Below are 19,457 nucleotides of genomic sequence, written 5' to 3'. Positions count from 1 at the left end.
AAAAAAAAGGACGATTGATTACTTCGTAAACTTGAGAATGATGAAGCTCTGGCATGGGAGAGCTAAAATATCACCCCTTTGCTTGACGTTTACGTGCTCTGCGGGAAAAGCTGTAGGGATGAAAGGCAGATAATACTATGCTTTCAGGAGTCCCCACATGCTGGGTCAAAGCATTTATTTAGTATCCATTCATGTCACTTACTTTTGCGGGCGGACGCCAGAAAAAAGGTCGTTACCCGTGCGGAAACACTGGGTCGAAGGAATTAAACAGGAGACATTTTGAGGAAATTCAAATCGGACGGCGGCAACATATAGAGCACACTGCACCGATCCCTGGGAAGGCAATCATCACCTCTGCCATCCTTCATTGCCCCAGGCTATGTTCATTACGATTCTCTTATGAAATCTTGAGCTCTAAACCAGTGGTCCAGCGCTCGGGCATGACCAGGTCATAGCCGTAGGGTAGATACCAACATATGAGATCGTTAGACCGAACTGGTATTAAAAAACATCAGGTCAGATTTGTCGATCAAGAATTGCGGTTGTACGAAAACCGGCTTCAAGAACCCACTCAGGGATTCAGTGTCGCCGGAAACTTGGATCTACCCCTTTCGTCTAAGGCGCAAAAAGTCAAAAACAAGCCAAAAAGTTTCACACATCGAGAGCCGGAAAAGGTTCGAGATTTGCATCTGTTTAGATACGTAAATACTGCTGTGAAAACTCAGAAGCACATCATCAGTACCACGGCTCTCGTCCCTCTGCTCTCCAAACCTGCCTTCCCTTAATCCAAGTTTCAAGAACATTTCCCTCGTCATCCAACACCACGAAGTCTGCCCTGCGCCCCTCCTGGAGTATGCCTCGGTCTAAAACACCCATCATGTCGACCACATTTTCTGTTACACATCGAACAGCCTCCGCTACTGAGCAGCCGGACCATTTAATGAGATTCTTCACGCTTTCGTTGACTGTGGTACAGGAGCCAATGAGCGTGTTTGTTCCTTCAATTGTGGCAATGGGTCCTGCTTTGACTTGGTTTTGAGTTACTAAGCTATTACCGGGGTAGGTTCCGTCTGGGCGTCCGGCAAGTTCAATGGAGTCCGAAGCCAATATGCATCGCTTGGGGGCCGCTCGATACAGCATGGTGACGACGCTTGGGTGTACGTGATGGCCATCAGCAATGAGCGAGTAGTACGGCGCAATTGTCCCCGTACTTTCATTCACAGTGATCAGTCCTGCTAGTCCAGGTTCTCGGTGGTGTAATGGGGGGAAGCAGTTCATCGTCTTCGTCAAGCACGTTGCGCCTTCGGAAAGAGCCTTTAGACCCTGGTCGTAGGTGGCAGCACTGTGGCCAAGGGAAACTCGTACATCGCTATTCACGAGGGATCTGATAAGGAGTTCCGACTCTGTCAATTCAGGTGCAAGTGTCATTAGCTTCACGTTCGAGAATCCTTGGCCATAAAGGGAGCTGAGGGAAGTTCTTATTGGCTGGAAAAGTTCTGCGTTGTGCGCTCCTGGCTTTGACGGGTTCAAGTATGGCCCTTCGGCATGCGCACCAAGCAATGATGCTCCGGCTTCGTGATCTTTTGGAGCTAACAATGGTAATATCTGCCGGCACGCCATTAGAATGTTGCGATCTGGAAGATGATGTGACGATGTTGAAGGTCGTGAATCTCTGGTTCATATTCCAGAGACTCCAATTATCCGAGGGTAAGAAAAATGTATTACCTTCTGATACCGTTCGGACGTCGTCGTTGGGATTGTGGCCCAGAATCCCGTGATGCCTTGCGAAGGATAGAAACTGGCTGCCTCCTGCAGCTTGAGGGCATATTGCTCGTTGTCTTCGAATGTTGAAAAGTGAAAGCCATTCACCCCGTTTGTCTGCAGCTCCAGGAATCCTGGGGCAATGATAGCATCGTCCAAGTCAACGATTTCGCCGCCGATGAAGCCTGTGCTCTCAAGGATCTTCCCTTCATCTGTTGAGACGACGAGTCGTTCGCCCTCCACCAGTTCGCCGCCAATGCATAGGCGGCAATTTGTGAAGGTTGTGAACAACCCTGGCATGGCTGCAGGATATCAGAACAGAGCCCTTCCCGAGTAAAACTATGCGCCAACAAATTCTGTCATGGCCAGTTTTAGCTCCAGGCTGACGGATCAGCACAAGCACGGATTAACGATGAACGATTTTCACAGGTGGATGCACGGACCTGCCCAAGAGTTCGCCATGGATGTCGAATTCTTGAATCCACCCTTGCTGTGGCAGCTCCTTGTGCATCGCCGCTCCAGACATTCGCAGTGATCATGGTTGTCGTGGATTAAATGATACGAACTATGGCTATTTTGGGCAGAGAACAAGCGATCCTTGATCTTCATGAGGAATCCCCAGGCTTCGTGTTCATGCACCAGACGCGGCTCGACGATGTCAATGGCTGGTGGCGCGGCAAGCCACATAAGCTACCTGTGACATCATAACGATGCACAATGCCAACTCGTGAACCAGACAAGAAACACAGCATCCTTCACCGTCTTGAGGTAAATACCTTGCTTCTTTCTAGGTGCTCGATTTCAATTCAGCTCAATTCGTTCTTTTTCTTCGGTTCGGCTGTTCTTCTCGGTTTTCTCTTCAGCTCCCAGCCCTGACTAGAATAAAAACCCAGCGGGTTCACGCAAGGCAGGACGAAAGCTATAGTCTTGACCGTCATAGACGGCTCAACGACCCTCCTTGAAGAGCTAAAATGGCAGACCAACAGCAGACTGCCCCAAAGGGATATTATTCAAACACGAACAAAATCCCCACTGTACAGCAGTTCATAGAAAATTTGGACAGAGGCAAGAAGGAACGAGATCGGCAAATAGACGAAGCAGTACAAGCAAAGACGCAAACAGCAGAGGCACACAAGCCAACTCCAAAGGGGAAAAATCAACGTTATGCCACCGATCCAGTGACCGGAAAAGAGGTTGTGATTGAGGATGCCACGAAGGAGATGTACACACATGTCACAGACCCCAAGCTGTCTGTTCCAAATGCAAATCTAGGGAAGGATACCGTTGGTAGATCCCATTTCCTATTGAGATGATAATACTGACAGATACAGCCCATCAAAACCGACGCTTCTCAGAAAAACCCCGAATACAAGGAAGCCCAGGACATAACAGCGCCGCCAGACCCAATCGAACCGGGAACGACATCAGATGTTCCCATCCATGGCGAGAAAACGAACATCCTGTTCCATCCTACACCTTCGGTCAGCTACGAGCCCACTTTCGCCAGGCTCGAGAAGCAGGCTGGCGTAGTCTGTGTCACGACTTTCCTTGCCATCATCGTCCTTGGGAAATGGTTTGGTGGCTCATTAAAGGGGCTCATTCCCCTTGCTGCATGTGTTGCCTCCGGATTTTGGCTTTGGATGAAGGAAGTCGTTCGAAGTGGACGTGAGGTTGAATGGGAAAGCGAGAAGGAACGCGGTCGAACTGTGAGTGTCAGACTATTCTGGGTGATGACACGAGCTAATCTCCTTAGGCCACGCAAAATTTGCTTCCAGAATCTGTCGAATGGATGAACACATTGCTTCAAATTGTGTGGGGCCTTATCAATCCCGACATGTTTGCTTCAGTTGCAGACACTCTTGAAGATGTCATGCAAGCTTCCGTGCCTGCTGTCATAGAGAATGTCCGCGTTGCCGAAATCAATCAAGGAAGCAATCCGATCCGAATCCTAAGTATTCGAGCGCTTCCAGATGATCACATGAAGGAGATGAAGAAAGCTATACATGAAGAAAACAAAAAGACGAAAGACCCTCAAGAAGCTGCCGCCGATGAGGAAGGCGGTGACTTTTACAACGTCGAGGTCGCCTTCGCATACCATGCTGAACCGACTGGAAAACGTGTATCAGAGAAAGCTCGCAACATGCATATGCAACTGGTGTTTTACCTTGGCATCAAAGGGCTTTTCGGCGTCCCTCTTCCAATTTTCGTTGAACTGCAAGGGCTCGTCGGCACCGTTCGTCTACGGCTTAATTTGACACCGGAACCGCCATTCCTTAAAACTGTCACAATGACTCTGATGGGAGTTCCTCAAGTCACCGCAGGCTGCATCCCAATGCTCGAAAAGGGAGTCAATCTTCTCAACCTGCCATTGATTTCGAACTTCGTCAACTACGCCATTGGTGCGGCCGCTAGCATGTACGTAGCACCAAAGTCCATGATGATCGATGTCAGGTCGATTCTACAGGGTGATGATATCACGAAGGACGTGCACGCCCTTGGCGTCTTGTGGATTCGCATCCACCGTGCCGTTGGACTCAGCAAGCAAGATAAACGCGGCAGCAAATGGGGTGGGAGCGACCCATACATCACCCTGTCCTTCTCAAAATATGGCAAGCCGATGTACTGCACGCGTGTTATCACTGATGATCTTAATCCTATTTGGGAGGAAACTGCGGCACTGCTGGTCACCCCGGAACTCATTAAGGCTGACGAAAACTTAAGCGTCGAACTATGGGACTCTGATCGACACAGCGCAGATGACATTGTTGGCAAGATTGAACTGAGTATGCAAAAGATGATTCAGCATCCCGGCAAAATGTTCCCTCAGGTTTCGAAGCTCGCTGGCATGGATGCCGGTAGTGAGATGCCAGGCGAACTACACTGGGAGGTTGGATATTTCGGTAAACCCAAGTTTAGACCCGCTCTACGCACTGATGGAAAGAACTCGGCCCTGCTTCCGGAACTTAAGGACAAGCCGGAACTGCAAGACGAGAAAGGGGTTGCGAACTCCGCTGAGGACGATGCCGCCCAACACACTCCACCTGATCCATTGTGGCCATCAGGAATTGTCAACATTGTCATTCACCAAATCGTTAACCTAGAGTTGGAGAATATCAAAGGCAGCGTTGGAAACCGCAAGGGCCGTGAATACGAACCTGCAAAGCCTGCTGGTGAGAGTAAAGAAGAAACAGGCTCACACCTTCCAACAAGCTACTGTACAATTCTCTTTAATGACGAGCTTGTCTACCGTACGCGATCAAAAGCCGTCAGCAGCCAGCCTATTTTTAATGCCGGCACGGAGCGTTTTATCCGAGACTGGCGCTCAGCCATTGTCACCGTCACCGTCCGTGACTCACGAAATCGTGAGCATGACCCAATCCTTGGTGTTGTGCCACTGAAACTGTCGGACATCTTGGATACAAGCTCACAAGTTACCCGATGGTACCCGCTTGACGGCGGCATTGGCTTTGGTCGTATACGTATATCACTTTTGTTTCGAAGCGTCGAGACTCGGCTACCACCAAACATGCTCGGCTGGGACGTTGGCACTTTTGAATTTACATCCGAGCGAATTCTGGCTACAGGATACAAGAATGCTGCAAAGCTCAAGATGCGGACTGGCGGCAGCAGTGGAAAAATTTCTCGCTCTGAATGCAAGCCACTTGAAGAAGGTGACGGATATTTCTGGGATCTGCAGCAAGACAACATCCGTCAAGCTGCTCGCTTGCCCGTGAAATACCGCTATCGGTCTCCTATAGTTTTCGAGTTCCACGTATCTGGCAAGCGTAAAGTAGATGCTTACGCTGTTATCTGGTTGCATCACCTAATCGACAACGAAGACACACCAATCAACATTCCGATCTGGCAAACGAGCGCTCCTGCTCGTATTACGCAGAACTACATTACTGAAGCTAATTGTAAGAATGAAGTTGCTCTGGACGATCTTAAGGAGGTCGGCCGACTCCAATTCCGAGGCCGCTTCAAAGCTGGAATGGATGAGAGCCACAAGGCATTCATTTATGACAATGACTCTCGTGAGACCTTCGAAACTTGGGAGGCATGCCTTGCGGAGGGCGTTCGTACCCGCAAAGTAGACAAAGAAGTGCCAGAAATTGTCCAGCAACTGCATGAAGAATCTCTCTCCGAAGGACGTGACATTTTGCAGTCAGAGAATGAAAAGGAGAAGAAGAAGTGGCTTGACAAATCCGGCAGGGACTGGTCTGGGGCTTTTGGTCAAGATCCGAAGGCTTATGTTGACTTTCCATCACGTCAAAAGCGGCGTGAGCCCGGGGTCGATCCACCACTGCACGATCCACACCACCCTAGCGAGGATGAGCACAGTACTGACGATGATGATGTCTCTGATTCCAGCAGCGAGATGGATCTAGGTATTCAGGACGCTGACAATACTGAACACTTTTCACGTCGTACGCTGAGAGGGGAGGAAAAAGATGACAGCGAACAGAGCAATGAGCAGCGCAAGAGTCTCTCGACGGTCGATACGTCTACAAACTCAACTACGGACACCAGCATAAGCGCAAAAAGTAGTAAAGATATCAACAAGCAAAACAAGCGGACTGAGCACCGTAAGCATAGAGGGATGATGCAATGGAAACCTATACGAAATGCGAAATTTGCTGGCGACGAAAGCTTGATCGGATTACGAAAGCTGAAAAACAAGCTGACGGGTGGTCTGGACGGCAGACAGCCCGACGTGGAAACTGGTAAGCAAATGAAGTGCCAATCTAATCGAACTGATCGAATGCTAACCACGTCATAGAAACCGCATGATATAGGCATATGCATATGGTGGACACGAAAATAAAAACGACAAGTTTAGGCTTTTTAAGGAACTTCGGAAGTTTTAAGAGTATTTATGCGCTTCAGTTGTATGATTAAAACTGGTCGACTACGAGTTGAGAGAACTGAAACATAAACGACGTCATATAATATACGTCTTTGGACTTTGCAATTGTTACGAAAGCCAAAAGTCATTATACACACAAACACACACACACACACATATATATATATATTGAAATTTTGCGACCAAGAGATTCTATATCAAAGTTTTCACATTTTCATTGTAGCAATGAGGCAATGATGTTAGACATAGTGTCGCGATGAGAACAAAGTATCGAACAAGAAATACATGGGGTTACAGCAGGGTATCAAACCATTGAATGCGCTCCGAAACACGTGAGCTCTTCATACTGAATCGATTAGTTAACTACCGCTAGTACAAATCGCTCCGACGAGCTTCAAAGGTTGACGTAGAAAATACCCCATGTAATTTGACTGTCTATCTAAGCACTCTATAATTGAAAAGTTCCGGTTGGCATCAGGCCCTATAAGGCTTCATGGAATTGATGGAGTTTGTATATAATTAAGCATCAGATTTGCGTAGATCTCGCGACTGGCATTCGACGAAGATACGAGACAAATTCTCATCGTGCGGAATCCGGAAAATGGCAGACTGGTTCTTTTTTGGAGCATTGCACAAAGGGCTTTGAGAAGCAGAATCCTCCTACAACTGTACCCTCAGTCACGCTTACGACTGTAGTAGATCGAGCCGCAAGCTCTTTTTCGATCTTCGTATTTTAAGCCGCAAGGAGCATAAAGAATGGCATGCTGAGTGAAGAGGGAGACCGGCTGACATGTGACTTCACGCTAGAATCTTGAAAGCATCTGAAACTGGAGATGGGCTACTGCACATCCTTGCTTAACACTGAAAGATTTACCGGGGAACGAGGAGGGCTCGATCTCATGCTCTCGTATGGGGAAGTGATCACAGCAAGCATGTGTGGGGTTTGTCTTAATTTATGTCTTTCATAGTCATACTAACAACCTCATAGCTTTAAATATTCCTTTTCGTCCAAAACTTGCTATTATTTTGAGATCTATGCCATTCGTCCTTTTACGGGTCAAGATCGCTTATGTATGCATTCTATCCGTGGTGCAATCTTTCTTACGCGGCCAAGGTGAGAAGATTCAGAGTAAACCAGTTACTCTGAAAGGGCGTCTAGTGTAACGAATCTGAACTTTCATTTCCTGCTCTTTCAAAGGCTCCAAGACGAAGCGCGGTCGATTACCTTGGCTGAGAGCTAATCGTTGGCCCACACTAACTCCCCGCCATTGGTGAATGGACACCCAGAGACACCATTCCTAGAGTACTCCATCATTGCCTCCGCTTGGGCTAATGTAGACTTCTTAGATGCCTTGGCCAGCTCTGGCGGACCAACTTCGTCGTAAGTAAAGCCTTTACTTCCCCATTCGCCACCTGCGTGAAGCCTCCCTCCTGACCCCAGCCAAACCTTAAAACGTGTCCAGGGATCGGTTTTCATATACCAGGGCTCGAAAGCGTACACAGTTCGGTACATACGGCCTTCTGCATCCTTCTCCGGCAACTTAGGGGGAGAAGTGAAACGAGGAAGGAAGAAGTGTCTAATTAGCACGCCGCGAAACCACAGTCCGTTGTGTACCAACCACTCAATCCAAGCAGGTGGATCTGGCCAGCCTAAAGCTCTTCTACATCTCGGCTCCTTTCGACTGGGTTAGCGTCATGAATCTGTTAAGAGCAATGCAAGCATACCATCAGCGACTGGGCAAATCCAAGCATAAATCCGTGCAGTGGTTTCGGCAAATTTCTTAGAAAGAGATCCATGGTATTTTTCGTACAGATGACGTTATCTGGCGAGAACTTCTGTTCTTTCTGTTCATATTCCTCCTTCCACTTGACGAGCTCTTCCAAAGTATCGGGAATATTATCCATGCCCATTCTAAGGCCGATCTCCTTCCAGAAGACAAACCTGGACACCTCTTCCATCTTGGTCAGAGGCCGCCAGCCGTATGCATTGATAAACTTTATGGGCTCTATAATGAAGAATGCAAGCGTAGAAAGCATTTCTCCCTTCGAGATCTGGTTCTTGTATCGACTATGAAGCCAGTTAACTTTTGACAGGGCTTCCATCCATCTAATTTCATCCATGTCGCCAGCAATAAGCTCAGCGAGGAAAACTCCAGTGTCTTCGGCGCGCCGTCCAACACACTTGAGGCTTCCGATCTGCCTAGTTTTCACTAGTAATCTAGTTCCGCGTGCGATGCTGTAGGTCTTAATGAGGGCCCACTGCGTTGACAGGAGACTGAGAAACACTTGCTCATCGAGCATGTGTAATTTGGCAATCTCGTGGGCGGTCCGATAGTCCATGGAATAAGGTTTCTCGACATATTTCGCATATTTCCGTTCCAGTCTATTAATGCGTTGGTACCGAAGCACACGGACAGCGATCAAGTACGCAACCAGAAGAGAGGCGATCCACAACCGAGGAGCGCTCTGAAAATAGCCCACGACATCCATGACGGAGATTCAAACGACTGAAGTCTATCATCGGCCAGATTTTTGTTTTCGCACAATTTCTACTTCACTTTATGTACTGTCGAGTGGCCATGCACATGCCGGGACCAGATCAGCTCTTCTGACTGAGCAGAAACACGGCAACCTTGCTGACTTCCCTCTGCAGAGCAGATGATTCAGCGAGGTTGACAGTGGCTGCGTAGTTGGCGCTGCGCTCCGGTCGGGGTCGTTGGCTGGTTAGGGCATCGGATGCTGGGATTGCGCTGCCTCGGCTGGTTGGTAGTATAGGACAAGCCAGAGTCGCCCGCGTTGGAGACGAGTTCGCTTCCTCCATCCGCGACCTTTCCAGTGCAGGCGGTGCGGCCTCTTCCCCTGTCGACGATCCACTGTGTAAATGCATCCCCGCGTTTCAAGCCCGCACTTACACGCCTACAACCTCAACTGACACAGCTACCTGTCCACGAGCCGCGCGGCAAGCTCATCATGCCAAAAAGAAATGCCTTGACTGAGGAGCAAATTGAGCGGAGGCGCAGTATCGACAGAGCCGCTCAACGTAATGCGCGCGCAAAGACAAAGGCACGCATCAAGGAGCTAGAGCGTCTAGTTGACTCGCTTCAGACGAGTCAGGGTGACGAACGACTCCAGAATGTGATGATGATGCTGGAGCAGCAGCAAGAGGAGACTAGGAAGCTGAAAAGTACCCTTGAGGCTGTTCGAAAACTTGTTGGCGAAAACCTCTCGCTGTCGCCAGGTCCACAGCCTGATGCGGGAAGCGAGAATGATGATGGGAAGGTGTTTCCACAACCGCGCAGCGTCACCAGTGGAGACACACTGCATGATCCAACATCACATCCAGCTGCACCCTCTTCCCAAAGATCGTTTGGAAGCACAAGCCCTCAGCGATTCGATTTTCCGGAGCACCTTCGCCCTGCCCAGGGATTTCCAGTGAAGCTGCCAACGTGGAAATCAGTGAACAACGCTCTCGAGAAAGCCGTCGAGGCATTGCGCCAGGAAACCCAGATTTCACTGCCAGCTGACATCGACATCGCCATACGTGCTGTGGTTGATGGCTGGACAGCAGCAAAGTCGGCACGGTCGCTAGATCTTGGTTGGATTATCCTCAAACAAATCGACCAACATGTATTTTGTGACACTAGCCCTGCAACTCGTTTAGCGATACTTCGGGCCATGCGCTTGAACTTGCTCGTATGTCTGCGCGCTCAAAGCAGACATCGTACTGTATGCTGACCACTGAGTAGAAACTGGTTGACTCAAGACATTCTGAGACAATTGTGCCTGCATTTTATCGTCAAAGGTACTCCGAATCATGACGTCCACTCGTATCAGATCATGAGAGCTAACTTTTGTCAGGCCATCTCAGCGAATGATCAGGCATCCGGTACTAGTTGACTTCTTCGTGTGGTGAGCTAACCAATAGCAATCTTATCTCTCATTTTTTTTAACAAGTTTGCTAGGCCAGATCTTCGAGATCATATTCTCTTGTCGCCTTCATTATATCAGCCAGATGTTTTTGCATCGCGATTCTCTAAAAATGTTCACTTCCTATGGGCTGACAATCTCTCAAATTTATATACTCTAGATCATTTCTCTGGAACTTACAGTTTCAGTCAACATTTCGATTCGCGCTTCCAAGACATCAATTGTTGGACGTTGTCATCGGACTTCTTTGTCCACTATCCCCAGTTGATTGGCGTTGTGCCAATTTACAATGCAATGCCGCCTAGTCTTGTCCTTCGGATTCCTACGAGCGGACACGGCAATTCGACACAAGAAGTGTCCAGTGACTTTGGCGACGGAATGGACGCGGAGGGAAATATGTCGGCCTTCCATACCTTTGGCGAAGGAACCACATGGGCCGGTCCAAATATGTTTGGAATCAATCAATGAGATTGTTGTCTCCCTGCTTACGCGTTGAATTTCGCAACAGTGAGAAAATGAGGCTGTATGGAACGGATTTTGGTCGACGATGACTTGTTGAAAAGTTCGTTGACGCAATAGTTACGCTGTTAAAGACCAATAATCACGCATCGCAGTAAAGCCCGGTGTGGTATTCGTTTGGGCTGGTTCTTCAACGAGCTACTTCAGGTGATGCAATTCTTGGCTCACGTCGGGAACAACTATTTCGCAATAGCCCTCCATCGGTACCTTACCCTCCGCCTTCAGCTACTTGCTGTATTGCTTGGATATGTCCACTTACTACATGTTAAACTAAAAATGTTATACAACATCAAGCAAGGTTGGAATGCCGCAAGAGCACAGTGTGGAAGAATTATGGCTAATGAATATTAGCAGATTTGATACGATTCATCGTCGAAATCACACTTGCTATGCAGGAACTGTTCATTAGCGGGCAACATTCCTGCAGTATGATCTGGATTGACGAAAGGTCTACTTGTACACTTGGTGTGAAGAGTTCCATCGGCATTTCACTGTTTGATTTAATACTGCAATCGGCTGCACGAATCATTTGGACATATCTCTCTCTATTGGTGACTCATCAATGAGAAGCACATGATCACTACCTTCAACTGAAAGTGAATATCAAATGAAGCCAATCGTTTCATGTGCGAAAATTGTCTTCATAAAAAGAGTGTGTATTTCAAATTGTGGGTCATACTGCTATATAGATATCAGGACCCGATATCTTGACTTCGTTCGGAAAGTACGAGAAACTAGATGGCTCAAATTGAAATATGCGGGCACAGTCATAGACTGTCGCGTCGCAGTGCAAGATTTCCTTTCTCCTGCGCTTCTTCTGCTCTGCGTTCGAGATCATGGGATTCGAAATCTTGCATCTTCATCGTTGGTACAAACCATGGCGCATTGGTAAAGAGATAATTCATCTCCTCAAGAGGACGCTTCTTGGTTTCCGGCATGAACGCCCAGAAAAACACGGCGTTTGTAAAGTTGCAAACCTACAACTCGTCAACATGTTGAAGTCAGGTTTCTGCGAACAACTCACGCAGAATAGAAAATACCACCTGTACTTGATAGTCTTCATAGCAGTACTTGTGGTTTGACCAATCATTGTGTTGAATGCGAAACTAGTCATGGTTGCAATACTGACACCTTTTGCACGCGTGCGAGTGTCGAAGATTTCGGCAGGGATGATCCAGCTTAACGGGCCACATGTTGCCGAGAACGAGAAATTGTAAAGCCAGGTCATAGCAATAAAAGCCCAGCTTGCAGCGTGATGAGTGTTAGGACCATTCGTATCTGCGGGATACTTCGCAAGTAGAATCGTTGCAATGACAAAGGTGATACAATTTCCAAGATTTCCAAGTATGAGCGGCCAGCGGCGACCTGTGTAATCGATGACCAACATGCAGAGAGCCTGCGCACCCAGTGCGATAATTGAATTGTAAGCCTGATATTTGAGCGTATCGCCGCCACTGATACCCATCTGACCGTATATTGTTACTGAATAATATTGAATCGCACTGACACCGGTCATTTGCACACTGGCCTGCAAAGCAGTTGCGAGCCAGAGCCTGCGGAAGCTGCTCATATTTGTGAAGAGCTCGCGGTATGATTTTGCTTCGTGCTCGTGTTCGTACTCAATTGTGTCTCTTATTTGGGAATACTCGGCAAGGACCCATGGGTCACGCTCATTACCATGAGCATGCAATTTGGCAAGAGTTTTCAAGCCTTCCTCTGTATGGCCGTGATCAATGAGCCAACGGGGAGATTCCGGGAAGAGAAGGATAAGCAAAGCAAGCAGGCCGGCCGGTATAATCTGAATACCTAAGCTGACTCTCCATTGTTTACTGTCTGTGTCTGGGAAGCCGACGAAGCAACCATAGGAGATCCAACTGGCGGCAAGAGCACCTATTCCTAGCATAAACTGCTGTAGACCGGTGACGCGGCCACGAATATCCGGATGGACGAGCTCAGCTTGGTACATCGGGACAATCATGACTAAAAAGCCCACGCCAACGCCCGCAAGACATCTTCCTGCGTATAGGTAGCTAAGTGATTGTGCGCCAGTCTGCAAAGCGCCGCCGAGGCAAAAAATGAGCGCTCCAATGAAGATGGTCCATTTCCGACCAAATCGATCACCCGCAGGTCCTGCGAAGAAGGCTCCAAAAAAGCCACCACCCGTAAACACACTCACAACCGCGCCAGCTGAGATGGTTTAGTGGTCGAAAAAATCTCGCGTGGGATAAAGAACACTGACTCTCAGCAGAAGTTGGGTTGAAAACATTGATGAAATTGTGGGACGCAATGGCTTCTGCTATGACGCCTAAATCGTATCCATAGAGAAGTGACCCAAGAGAGGCGAATACCGCAACGAGAAACTGTATATTGTCAGTACTGCCTCAAGTATTCTTCGAAAACCGAATCCACCCTACTTGGTATAACTTAGGAGGGAGTCTCATGGTTCATTAGCCAAATGAAAACAACAAAACTTGGAGCAAAGTCGTAGAGAATAGGCAAGGCAGCTTTGCTTTATGGTCGCAGACAAAAAGGATCGCGCCATTTCAAAAAGTCTCCCGAGTCATTTTTCCATTTATCCTAGCGTTGCCAACGCGTGGGCGTTATGCAAGAAAGGCAATGATCCCCAATCCGTAGGATTGTCCATGAATGCTAGCCTCTTAAATTCATGCTTGAATACTATGCCTGCATGGAGTCTCATATGTCCCTCAAATTCAATAGCCCATCACCCCGCCAAGGCTTGTGGAGAGAAAAATGTGGAGAGAGCATTCCGAATGGCGGAGGCTCGCATGGATCTGTCCCGATTTTCGCACCAATCGCAGTCTTGCCTTCGGCATATCATTGACCCAAGTTACCAAGACAGTGATCTCTCATGATGGCATGAAGTATCTTCGTGACCTGGAAAGTGACTAAGCATGATTAACGCCGCTTGAGCGCCGCGTCTCGCTGTATTCTCAGCACCTCTGGTGACATTGGTACCTGAAGATCATTTGCATTCAAAGTTGGTATTGAGCGGGAAGCCTCTGCGCGAAGAGGTTCATTTTCCACCTTTGCTCTCATACTTTTTTTTTCAACTCTCAAGATTAGTGCTGCAGTAGGCAATATGTCCTCATACACAAGGATTGGGGACAATGAAACACCTGTTATTACAATCAACACAGCTCATAAACTGTCTCGAATAAACGACAACATCTATGGTGGATTTACGGAACACATGGGTCGTTGCATCTACGGTGGTATATACGACCCCGGTAGCTCTCTCTCCGATAGCAACGGCTTTCGAAAGGATGTCATCGCGGCCATGAAAGAGCTTCGTGTTCCTGTTGTGCGCTATCCAGGAGGTAATTTTGTTGCAACATACCACTGGCTGGACGGTGTAGGGCCAAAAGAACAACGACCAAAAAGGCCAGAGCTAGCGTGGCTTGGTGTTGAAACAAATGATTTCGGCACAGATGAATTTATGAAATGGTGCGAGGTAGTGGGCACAGAACCATACTTGTGTTTAAACATGGGCACCGGCACTCTCGATGAGGCAATGGCTTGGTTGGAGTACTGCAATGGAGAGGGAAATACGTATTATGCCAACTTGCGCCGTAAGAACGGCCGCGAGAAGCCATACAAGGTGAAGTATTGGGCCTTAGGGAATGAGATGTGGGGTCCATGGCAAATTGAGCAGATGACCAAAGAAGACTATGCGAAAAAGGCATATCAGTGGGCAAAAGCGCTGAAACTCTTGGACCCCAGCATCATATTGATCCTTTGTGGTCAAGACGGTACCAGTGATTGGGATCGATATGTTCTACAACAGTGCGTGAAGCTGGATTTGCATGGCTTGAGCGGTGATCGAACAAAGAGTTTGATTGATATGCATAGCATACATATCTATACTGCCAGCAATGAGGCTTTACCAAATGCAACTGGTGTGTCTAGCATTTGCGATGCTATAGTTGTTTCATGGCCATCCACTGACGTTCTCTCAGCCCCTAGAAGCGCGGAACGTGCAATCGAAATCACAAGCAGTCTGATCGATCTTGCACGCATTGAAAATAAAGTACCCAACACTGTCCCGCGGCAAACTATCTGCTTCGATGAATGGAACGTATGGGACCCTGTCCGTGCACCCGGAGAACTTGGTGCAGAAGAGTCATACACACTTTCCGACGCTCTTGCGGTAGCAAGCTGGCTGAATGTATTCGTCCGACAATCTAAATACGTCGGCATGGCGAATATTGCGCAGAGCGTGAATGTCATAAGCCCTCTAATGACGACAAAAACAGGGATCGTAAAGCAGACAACATGGTGGCCGTTGTTGTTGTTTAGCAAGTATATGCGAGGGACAACCTTGAGCATTAACGTTGCGTGTGGCGAGTACGAAGGCCCGACGACTCCTGACTGGATCAGAGGAACTGTAAACACGCCATGGCTTGACTGTAGCGCAAGTATTTCGGACGATGGATGGGTGACGCTTGCTGTTGTGAACGTCCATGAGACTACAACGTTCGACACACTGATAAGCGGAATTCCTGAAAACGTCATCCACGTTTACACAGTAACCGGATCCCACTCCGGGGCAAAAAACACGGAATCAGATACCCAAGTCGCTATATCTGAGACACAGTGGGATGGCAAGGGAAAGTACTCATTTCCGAAGCATTCCTTTACCATGTTAAGATGGAAGGCACAGTAAAGCTCTGTACGCCTAGCTCTCCTCGATGGATGATCTGAGGTCTTCCCATCGGCCTCTCCGCATTGGGTCCAATTTGCTCAACTTCGCCAACCAGCATTGTAATTGGTTTCTGTTGACAGGCTCGACCCCATCAAGCTTAGAATATGCCAAGGTGTAGATAAGAAGTGCTTCATAGACCCACTTGCAGTCATCGAAATCTTCTTCAATTTCCTTGATGCGTTCGAGTTCTTGCTCGTAGATGGCGATTTGTTCGGGAATGCTCAAATCTTGTACGATGCGCTGGTCCTCCGGCAATTCGTTGCCAATAGAGCTCATAAGGAACTGGTGATAGAACCAGGCTGACTGATTGAATGGATCTATCAAAGCTTCTTGCATACGATCGAGTTCCTGATGCAGCATCATTCGCCTACTGGTGCCGTCGGCCAGCCTCTCTGCAAGCAGTCGTGGTAGTAGTAAGCTTCTGTAATGCAGCGCTGAGAAGTTCTGCAGCTTTGCTTTTATCATCTTGTCCGTGTATGCAAACTCCTGCTCAACGAGCGTACCCTCTTCTGGTGTTCGCATACTCTCTACCTTGCCCACCACAAAGCGCCTGTAGCCCCAGCCATGGAAATTACGCTCATCCCGTGTCAGCATTTTGCCTATCAACCCAAGCTCTTCTTCCCAAAACTTGCGTGCTACAGACTTTTCCAGTCGTTTCTCTGCCTCTTCAAGCAACCATTGCCGATAGTTCCATATCCAGTAACACTTGGGGTACTGAATAAGTAAGGGAACTATGAATACAAGATCGTTCCTTATGGTATCCTCTATGCTCGTCTCTGCATTTTGTGAGGGCTTCTCAGCCGTGGCAGTCGCAGTCGTATCGAAGTGATGAAGGAGTACAAGGCGACGGTGGTTCCAAATTGTGTAATACTCCGGGTTCTTCTTGAGCAACTGCGAAATCAGATCCAAAGTATCAGCGGTGAATTCTTTCGCTTGTATCTGCGCGCGTTAGGGGCCCGAAATGCGCTGATCAAGTGAACGTGTTTGTAATGCCGCACCCTTGTGTTTACTGATTCAACTAGACAACGGTACTCGCGAATCTGCTCTCGTTCCTTCTCGCTATCACTTTCCTTAGCGACGCGAGGTATGCCGTGCGAGCTTGCCATAACAAGTCTCGATGATGCATGAAATTGTTAAAGTGCGATGGAGAATGAGACGAACATCAAAACGAAAATTTCTGCCTGCTCACTCAGACTCCCTCCACATCTGCCTCTGCATCAACCTCAGAACCATCCGTATCCTCCCGTTGATACTAACAAAACCAGCAGAGTATTATTCGAGCTCGTAGACAAAATATTCCGGTTAGCATCCTCTGCGGATAATGAGTTTGGCCAGTAAAAATTTGTCGACGAGCTCGCTATGAGCTTTGCATCCGCGGACGAGCTCTTCTGGACATCTCCACGTGCATCTCGCCGTGTCTCTGCAGACCGCTTCATACCAAGCAGCACCAGTCCCCATAGCCTCATTCTTGGTCGCCATCCAGAGCGGTTGAGCCCACGAGAGAAAATTCAGCGCACGATCAGCGCCGGACCGGATCCTTTCAATGCTAACGTTCCGAGAACACCCATCCGTCATCGAGCAGGCAGCTCACCTTCAAGTGCTGGTCACAGTATTGGCTCTGGAAATGCTCATCGAGGCGCCCAGATCTTACCCAATAGCCGTCGTTTTGGCCAGGCCACTGTGTGGGCCATCAACGATAGCTGGACTGAAGCGGGCAATAGCGTTTCTGGTGTGCCAAATGGCAGGGGAAGGCTTCTTGCCAGCGGCACGAATGCACCTCTCTTTTCGTCAAATTTCCTATCAAGAAAAGATTCCATTGCGGAGCTTGATGTTCACGAGCGCAGACTTGCTGTAGCACTCGACCTTGACACTGCTTCTCGCGTTCTCAAATACAGTACTCCACGCAGCTCACCGGAATCCACCCGTAGCTCCAACTCTCCTCCAAACATGGCTTCCTTAGGATCTCAGCCACGGACCTGGCGAGATGGGCAATGGGAGTCAAGTACAGCAACTTGTATCATCATTCGAGAAATCCATGTCTTGGTACTTAACCGCTAACACGCTTTAGCTCCAACCAAGCAGGAAAAGCGCAAGAAAACCGTTCCTATCATTCCTTTTAGATAGGTGGCAAACGGCAGATACCCTACATGCTGCTAATATGATACCTTTACAGTTCTCGATGCTCCCTCTCTCCGCGATGATTATTATTGTTCCTTGCTTGCTTACTCACCTACCATACAGTCTCTCGCTGTAGGACTCGGAAGTCATGTGTATCTCTGGACCGAATCACGAACTGTAGGGACTCCCGAGAGTTTACGTACGTCTCAGACCGCACATGTAACTTCACTTTCGTTTTCATCGCCCTCGGGTGGCCGTGCCATATTAGCAGTCGGTCGAGCTGATGGAGGAATTCTCCTATGGTCCCCCGCGGAGGACGAAGCGCGCTGGAATGCGGTGCAGCCTAATCCTATCTGCTGCGTAAGCTTTCGACCGCATCCAGCTAAACGCCCTTCGATTCGGGATCCATATATTGAAGTCGAGACCGAGGAACTGCTCGTTGGAGATGAAGCAGGCCATCTATTCTATTATTCTGTCGAATGGCCTACAGAGCACGAGAAGGAACTCTGGGGGTGGCAAGGCGCGATGACACTTCTTCTACGTATCACTGCGCACACGCAGCAAATATGCGGTATTGCCTGGTCATCCGACTGCGAATTTTTCGCAACAGGTGGCAATGACAATTGCTGCTACCTCTTTGAGACGAGGAAGGTGCTTCAACGAACTTCTCCTACTTCAGATCCCAGAACAAGCGCCGAAACCAAAGAACGCTTGTACCACTCTCACGGGGCAAGCACACACGTTCCTCTTTCCTCTAACCCTTGTTTTATGTTGAGTTCTGTCATTGCAAGGCATAAATTTACCCTTCTAGCTGCGGTTAAAGCTATTGCATTCTGTCCATGGCAAAAAGGTCTCCTCGCCGTTGGTGGCGGCTCCAATGATCGCTGCATCCACTTTTACCATACATTATCCGGTTCCTGCCTTGGAAAGATAGACTGTTGTGCCCAGGTTACCTCCCTAGTATGGTCAATAACCCGCCGTGAAATAGCAGCAACCTTCGGTTTCGCTCAGCCGGAGCACCCGTTTCGCATCGCTGTGTTCGCTTGGCCGAGCTGCAAGCAGATCGTGGCCATACCGTGGTACGATGAGCATAGGGCGCTGTATGCGATTCCGTATCCTGGGGGGCCAGATTTCGGCTTAGAGAGGAGCAAGCGGTGGAGTAGGACGGGGAAGGAAGGCTGCTTAGTTGTGGCAACGAGTGATTGCAGTATCAAGTTCCATGAGGTATGGGCGGAGGAGAGAAAAGGAAGCGTGGTAGGTAGAGGAGGTGTGCTGGGCGGCAGTGATATCTTGGAGAGCTTGCATGGGATTGATAAGGAGGGCGTGGAGGTTATACGATAAATAACGGAGGCAGTATTACTAGTCAAGTCAGTCTGATGCCAGTGTAGCAGCAATGAGAGACCTATGGCACTGGCAGCATTGCTATCGATTTTAAGTTGAAGCTTTACATTCAAGTCAAAACCTTAGAACTTTTGACACTATCCATCCTAATTTTGCCGCACCTTTTCATCTAAATCTCTAAGACTCATGAGATTCTAGCTG

At 48.5% G+C, this 19,457-nt stretch overlaps 8 protein-coding genes across 10 annotated transcripts; 4 read left to right on the top strand and 4 right to left on the bottom strand.

Annotated features, from left to right (window-relative positions):
* Positions 1–510: 510 nt before the first annotated feature.
* Positions 511–2,364, bottom strand: PV09_02941 (N-acetylglucosamine-6-phosphate deacetylase). The gene is made up of 2 exons (XM_016356071.1): positions 1,726–2,364; positions 511–1,605 (listed from the first exon to the last, which is right to left on the bottom strand). The coding sequence occupies exons 1-2, from the start codon at positions 2,059–2,061 to the stop codon at positions 736–738; spliced, it is 1,206 nt and encodes a 401-aa protein (XP_016216377.1). The 5' UTR covers positions 2,062–2,364; the 3' UTR covers positions 511–735.
* A 119-nt stretch (positions 2,365–2,483) lies between these two features.
* PV09_02940 (uncharacterized protein) lies at positions 2,484–6,913 on the top strand. Its single transcript, XM_016356070.1, has 4 exons — positions 2,484–3,044; positions 3,093–3,467; positions 3,515–6,485; positions 6,542–6,913. Exons 1-4 carry the CDS (start codon positions 2,733–2,735, stop codon positions 6,550–6,552), a joined length of 3,669 nt encoding a protein of 1,222 aa, XP_016216376.1. The 5' UTR covers positions 2,484–2,732; the 3' UTR covers positions 6,553–6,913.
* A 660-nt stretch (positions 6,914–7,573) lies between these two features.
* On the bottom strand, positions 7,574–10,377 carry PV09_02939 (uncharacterized protein). Its single transcript, XM_016356069.1, has 2 exons — positions 8,354–10,377; positions 7,574–8,303 (listed from the first exon to the last, which is right to left on the bottom strand). Exons 1-2 carry the CDS (start codon positions 9,116–9,118, stop codon positions 7,866–7,868), a joined length of 1,203 nt encoding a protein of 400 aa, XP_016216375.1. The 5' UTR covers positions 9,119–10,377; the 3' UTR covers positions 7,574–7,865.
* Positions 9,547–12,302, top strand: PV09_02938. 2 transcript variants are annotated; one of them, XM_016356068.1, is made up of 6 exons: positions 9,547–10,321; positions 10,375–10,430; positions 10,487–10,537; positions 10,591–11,117; positions 11,170–11,372; positions 11,429–12,302. In XM_016356068.1, exons 1-4 carry the CDS (start codon positions 9,599–9,601, stop codon positions 11,021–11,023), a joined length of 1,263 nt encoding a protein of 420 aa, XP_016216374.1. In that variant the 5' UTR covers positions 9,547–9,598; the 3' UTR covers positions 11,024–11,117; positions 11,170–11,372; positions 11,429–12,302. The 2 variants fall into 2 exon arrangements, with proteins under 2 accessions (XP_016216374.1, XP_016216373.1); XM_016356067.1 differs by having other exon boundaries at positions 10,591–11,372.
* PV09_02937 lies at positions 11,747–13,965 on the bottom strand (the record flags this gene model as incomplete). Of its 2 annotated transcripts, XM_016356065.1 has the most annotated exons (4): positions 13,489–13,965; positions 13,314–13,434; positions 12,099–13,261; positions 11,747–12,051 (listed from the first exon to the last, which is right to left on the bottom strand). In XM_016356065.1, exons 1-4 carry the CDS (start codon positions 13,513–13,515, stop codon positions 11,842–11,844), a joined length of 1,521 nt encoding a protein of 506 aa, XP_016216371.1. In that variant the 5' UTR covers positions 13,516–13,965. The 2 variants fall into 2 exon arrangements, with proteins under 2 accessions (XP_016216371.1, XP_016216372.1); XM_016356066.1 differs by having other exon boundaries at positions 11,842–12,051; positions 12,099–13,434.
* A 209-nt stretch (positions 13,966–14,174) lies between these two features.
* PV09_02936 (uncharacterized protein) lies at positions 14,175–15,758 on the top strand (the record flags this gene model as incomplete). The annotated part of the gene is made up of 1 exon (XM_016356064.1): positions 14,175–15,758. The coding sequence occupies one exon, from the start codon at positions 14,175–14,177 to the stop codon at positions 15,756–15,758; it is 1,584 nt and encodes a 527-aa protein (XP_016216370.1).
* Positions 14,670–16,958, bottom strand: PV09_02935 (uncharacterized protein). Its single transcript, XM_016356063.1, has 2 exons — positions 16,796–16,958; positions 14,670–16,736 (listed from the first exon to the last, which is right to left on the bottom strand). Exons 1-2 carry the CDS (start codon positions 16,901–16,903, stop codon positions 15,771–15,773), a joined length of 1,074 nt encoding a protein of 357 aa, XP_016216369.1. The 5' UTR covers positions 16,904–16,958; the 3' UTR covers positions 14,670–15,770.
* A 198-nt stretch (positions 16,959–17,156) lies between these two features.
* Positions 17,157–19,256, top strand: PV09_02934 (uncharacterized protein; the record flags this gene model as incomplete). Its single annotated transcript, XM_016356062.1, has 2 exons — positions 17,157–17,840; positions 18,039–19,256. The coding sequence occupies 2 exons, from the start codon at positions 17,157–17,159 to the stop codon at positions 19,254–19,256; spliced, it is 1,902 nt and encodes a 633-aa protein (XP_016216368.1).
* Positions 19,257–19,457: the final 201 nt, after the last annotated feature.

This window comes from Verruconis gallopava (assembly GCF_000836295.1).
Source record: "Verruconis gallopava strain CBS 43764 unplaced genomic scaffold supercont1.7, whole genome shotgun sequence".
Classification (NCBI taxonomy): domain Eukaryota; kingdom Fungi; phylum Ascomycota; class Dothideomycetes; order Venturiales; family Sympoventuriaceae; genus Verruconis; species Verruconis gallopava.
The sequence above is the reverse complement of the archived record's forward strand: the minus strand, read 5'-3'. Positions and strand labels throughout refer to the sequence as shown.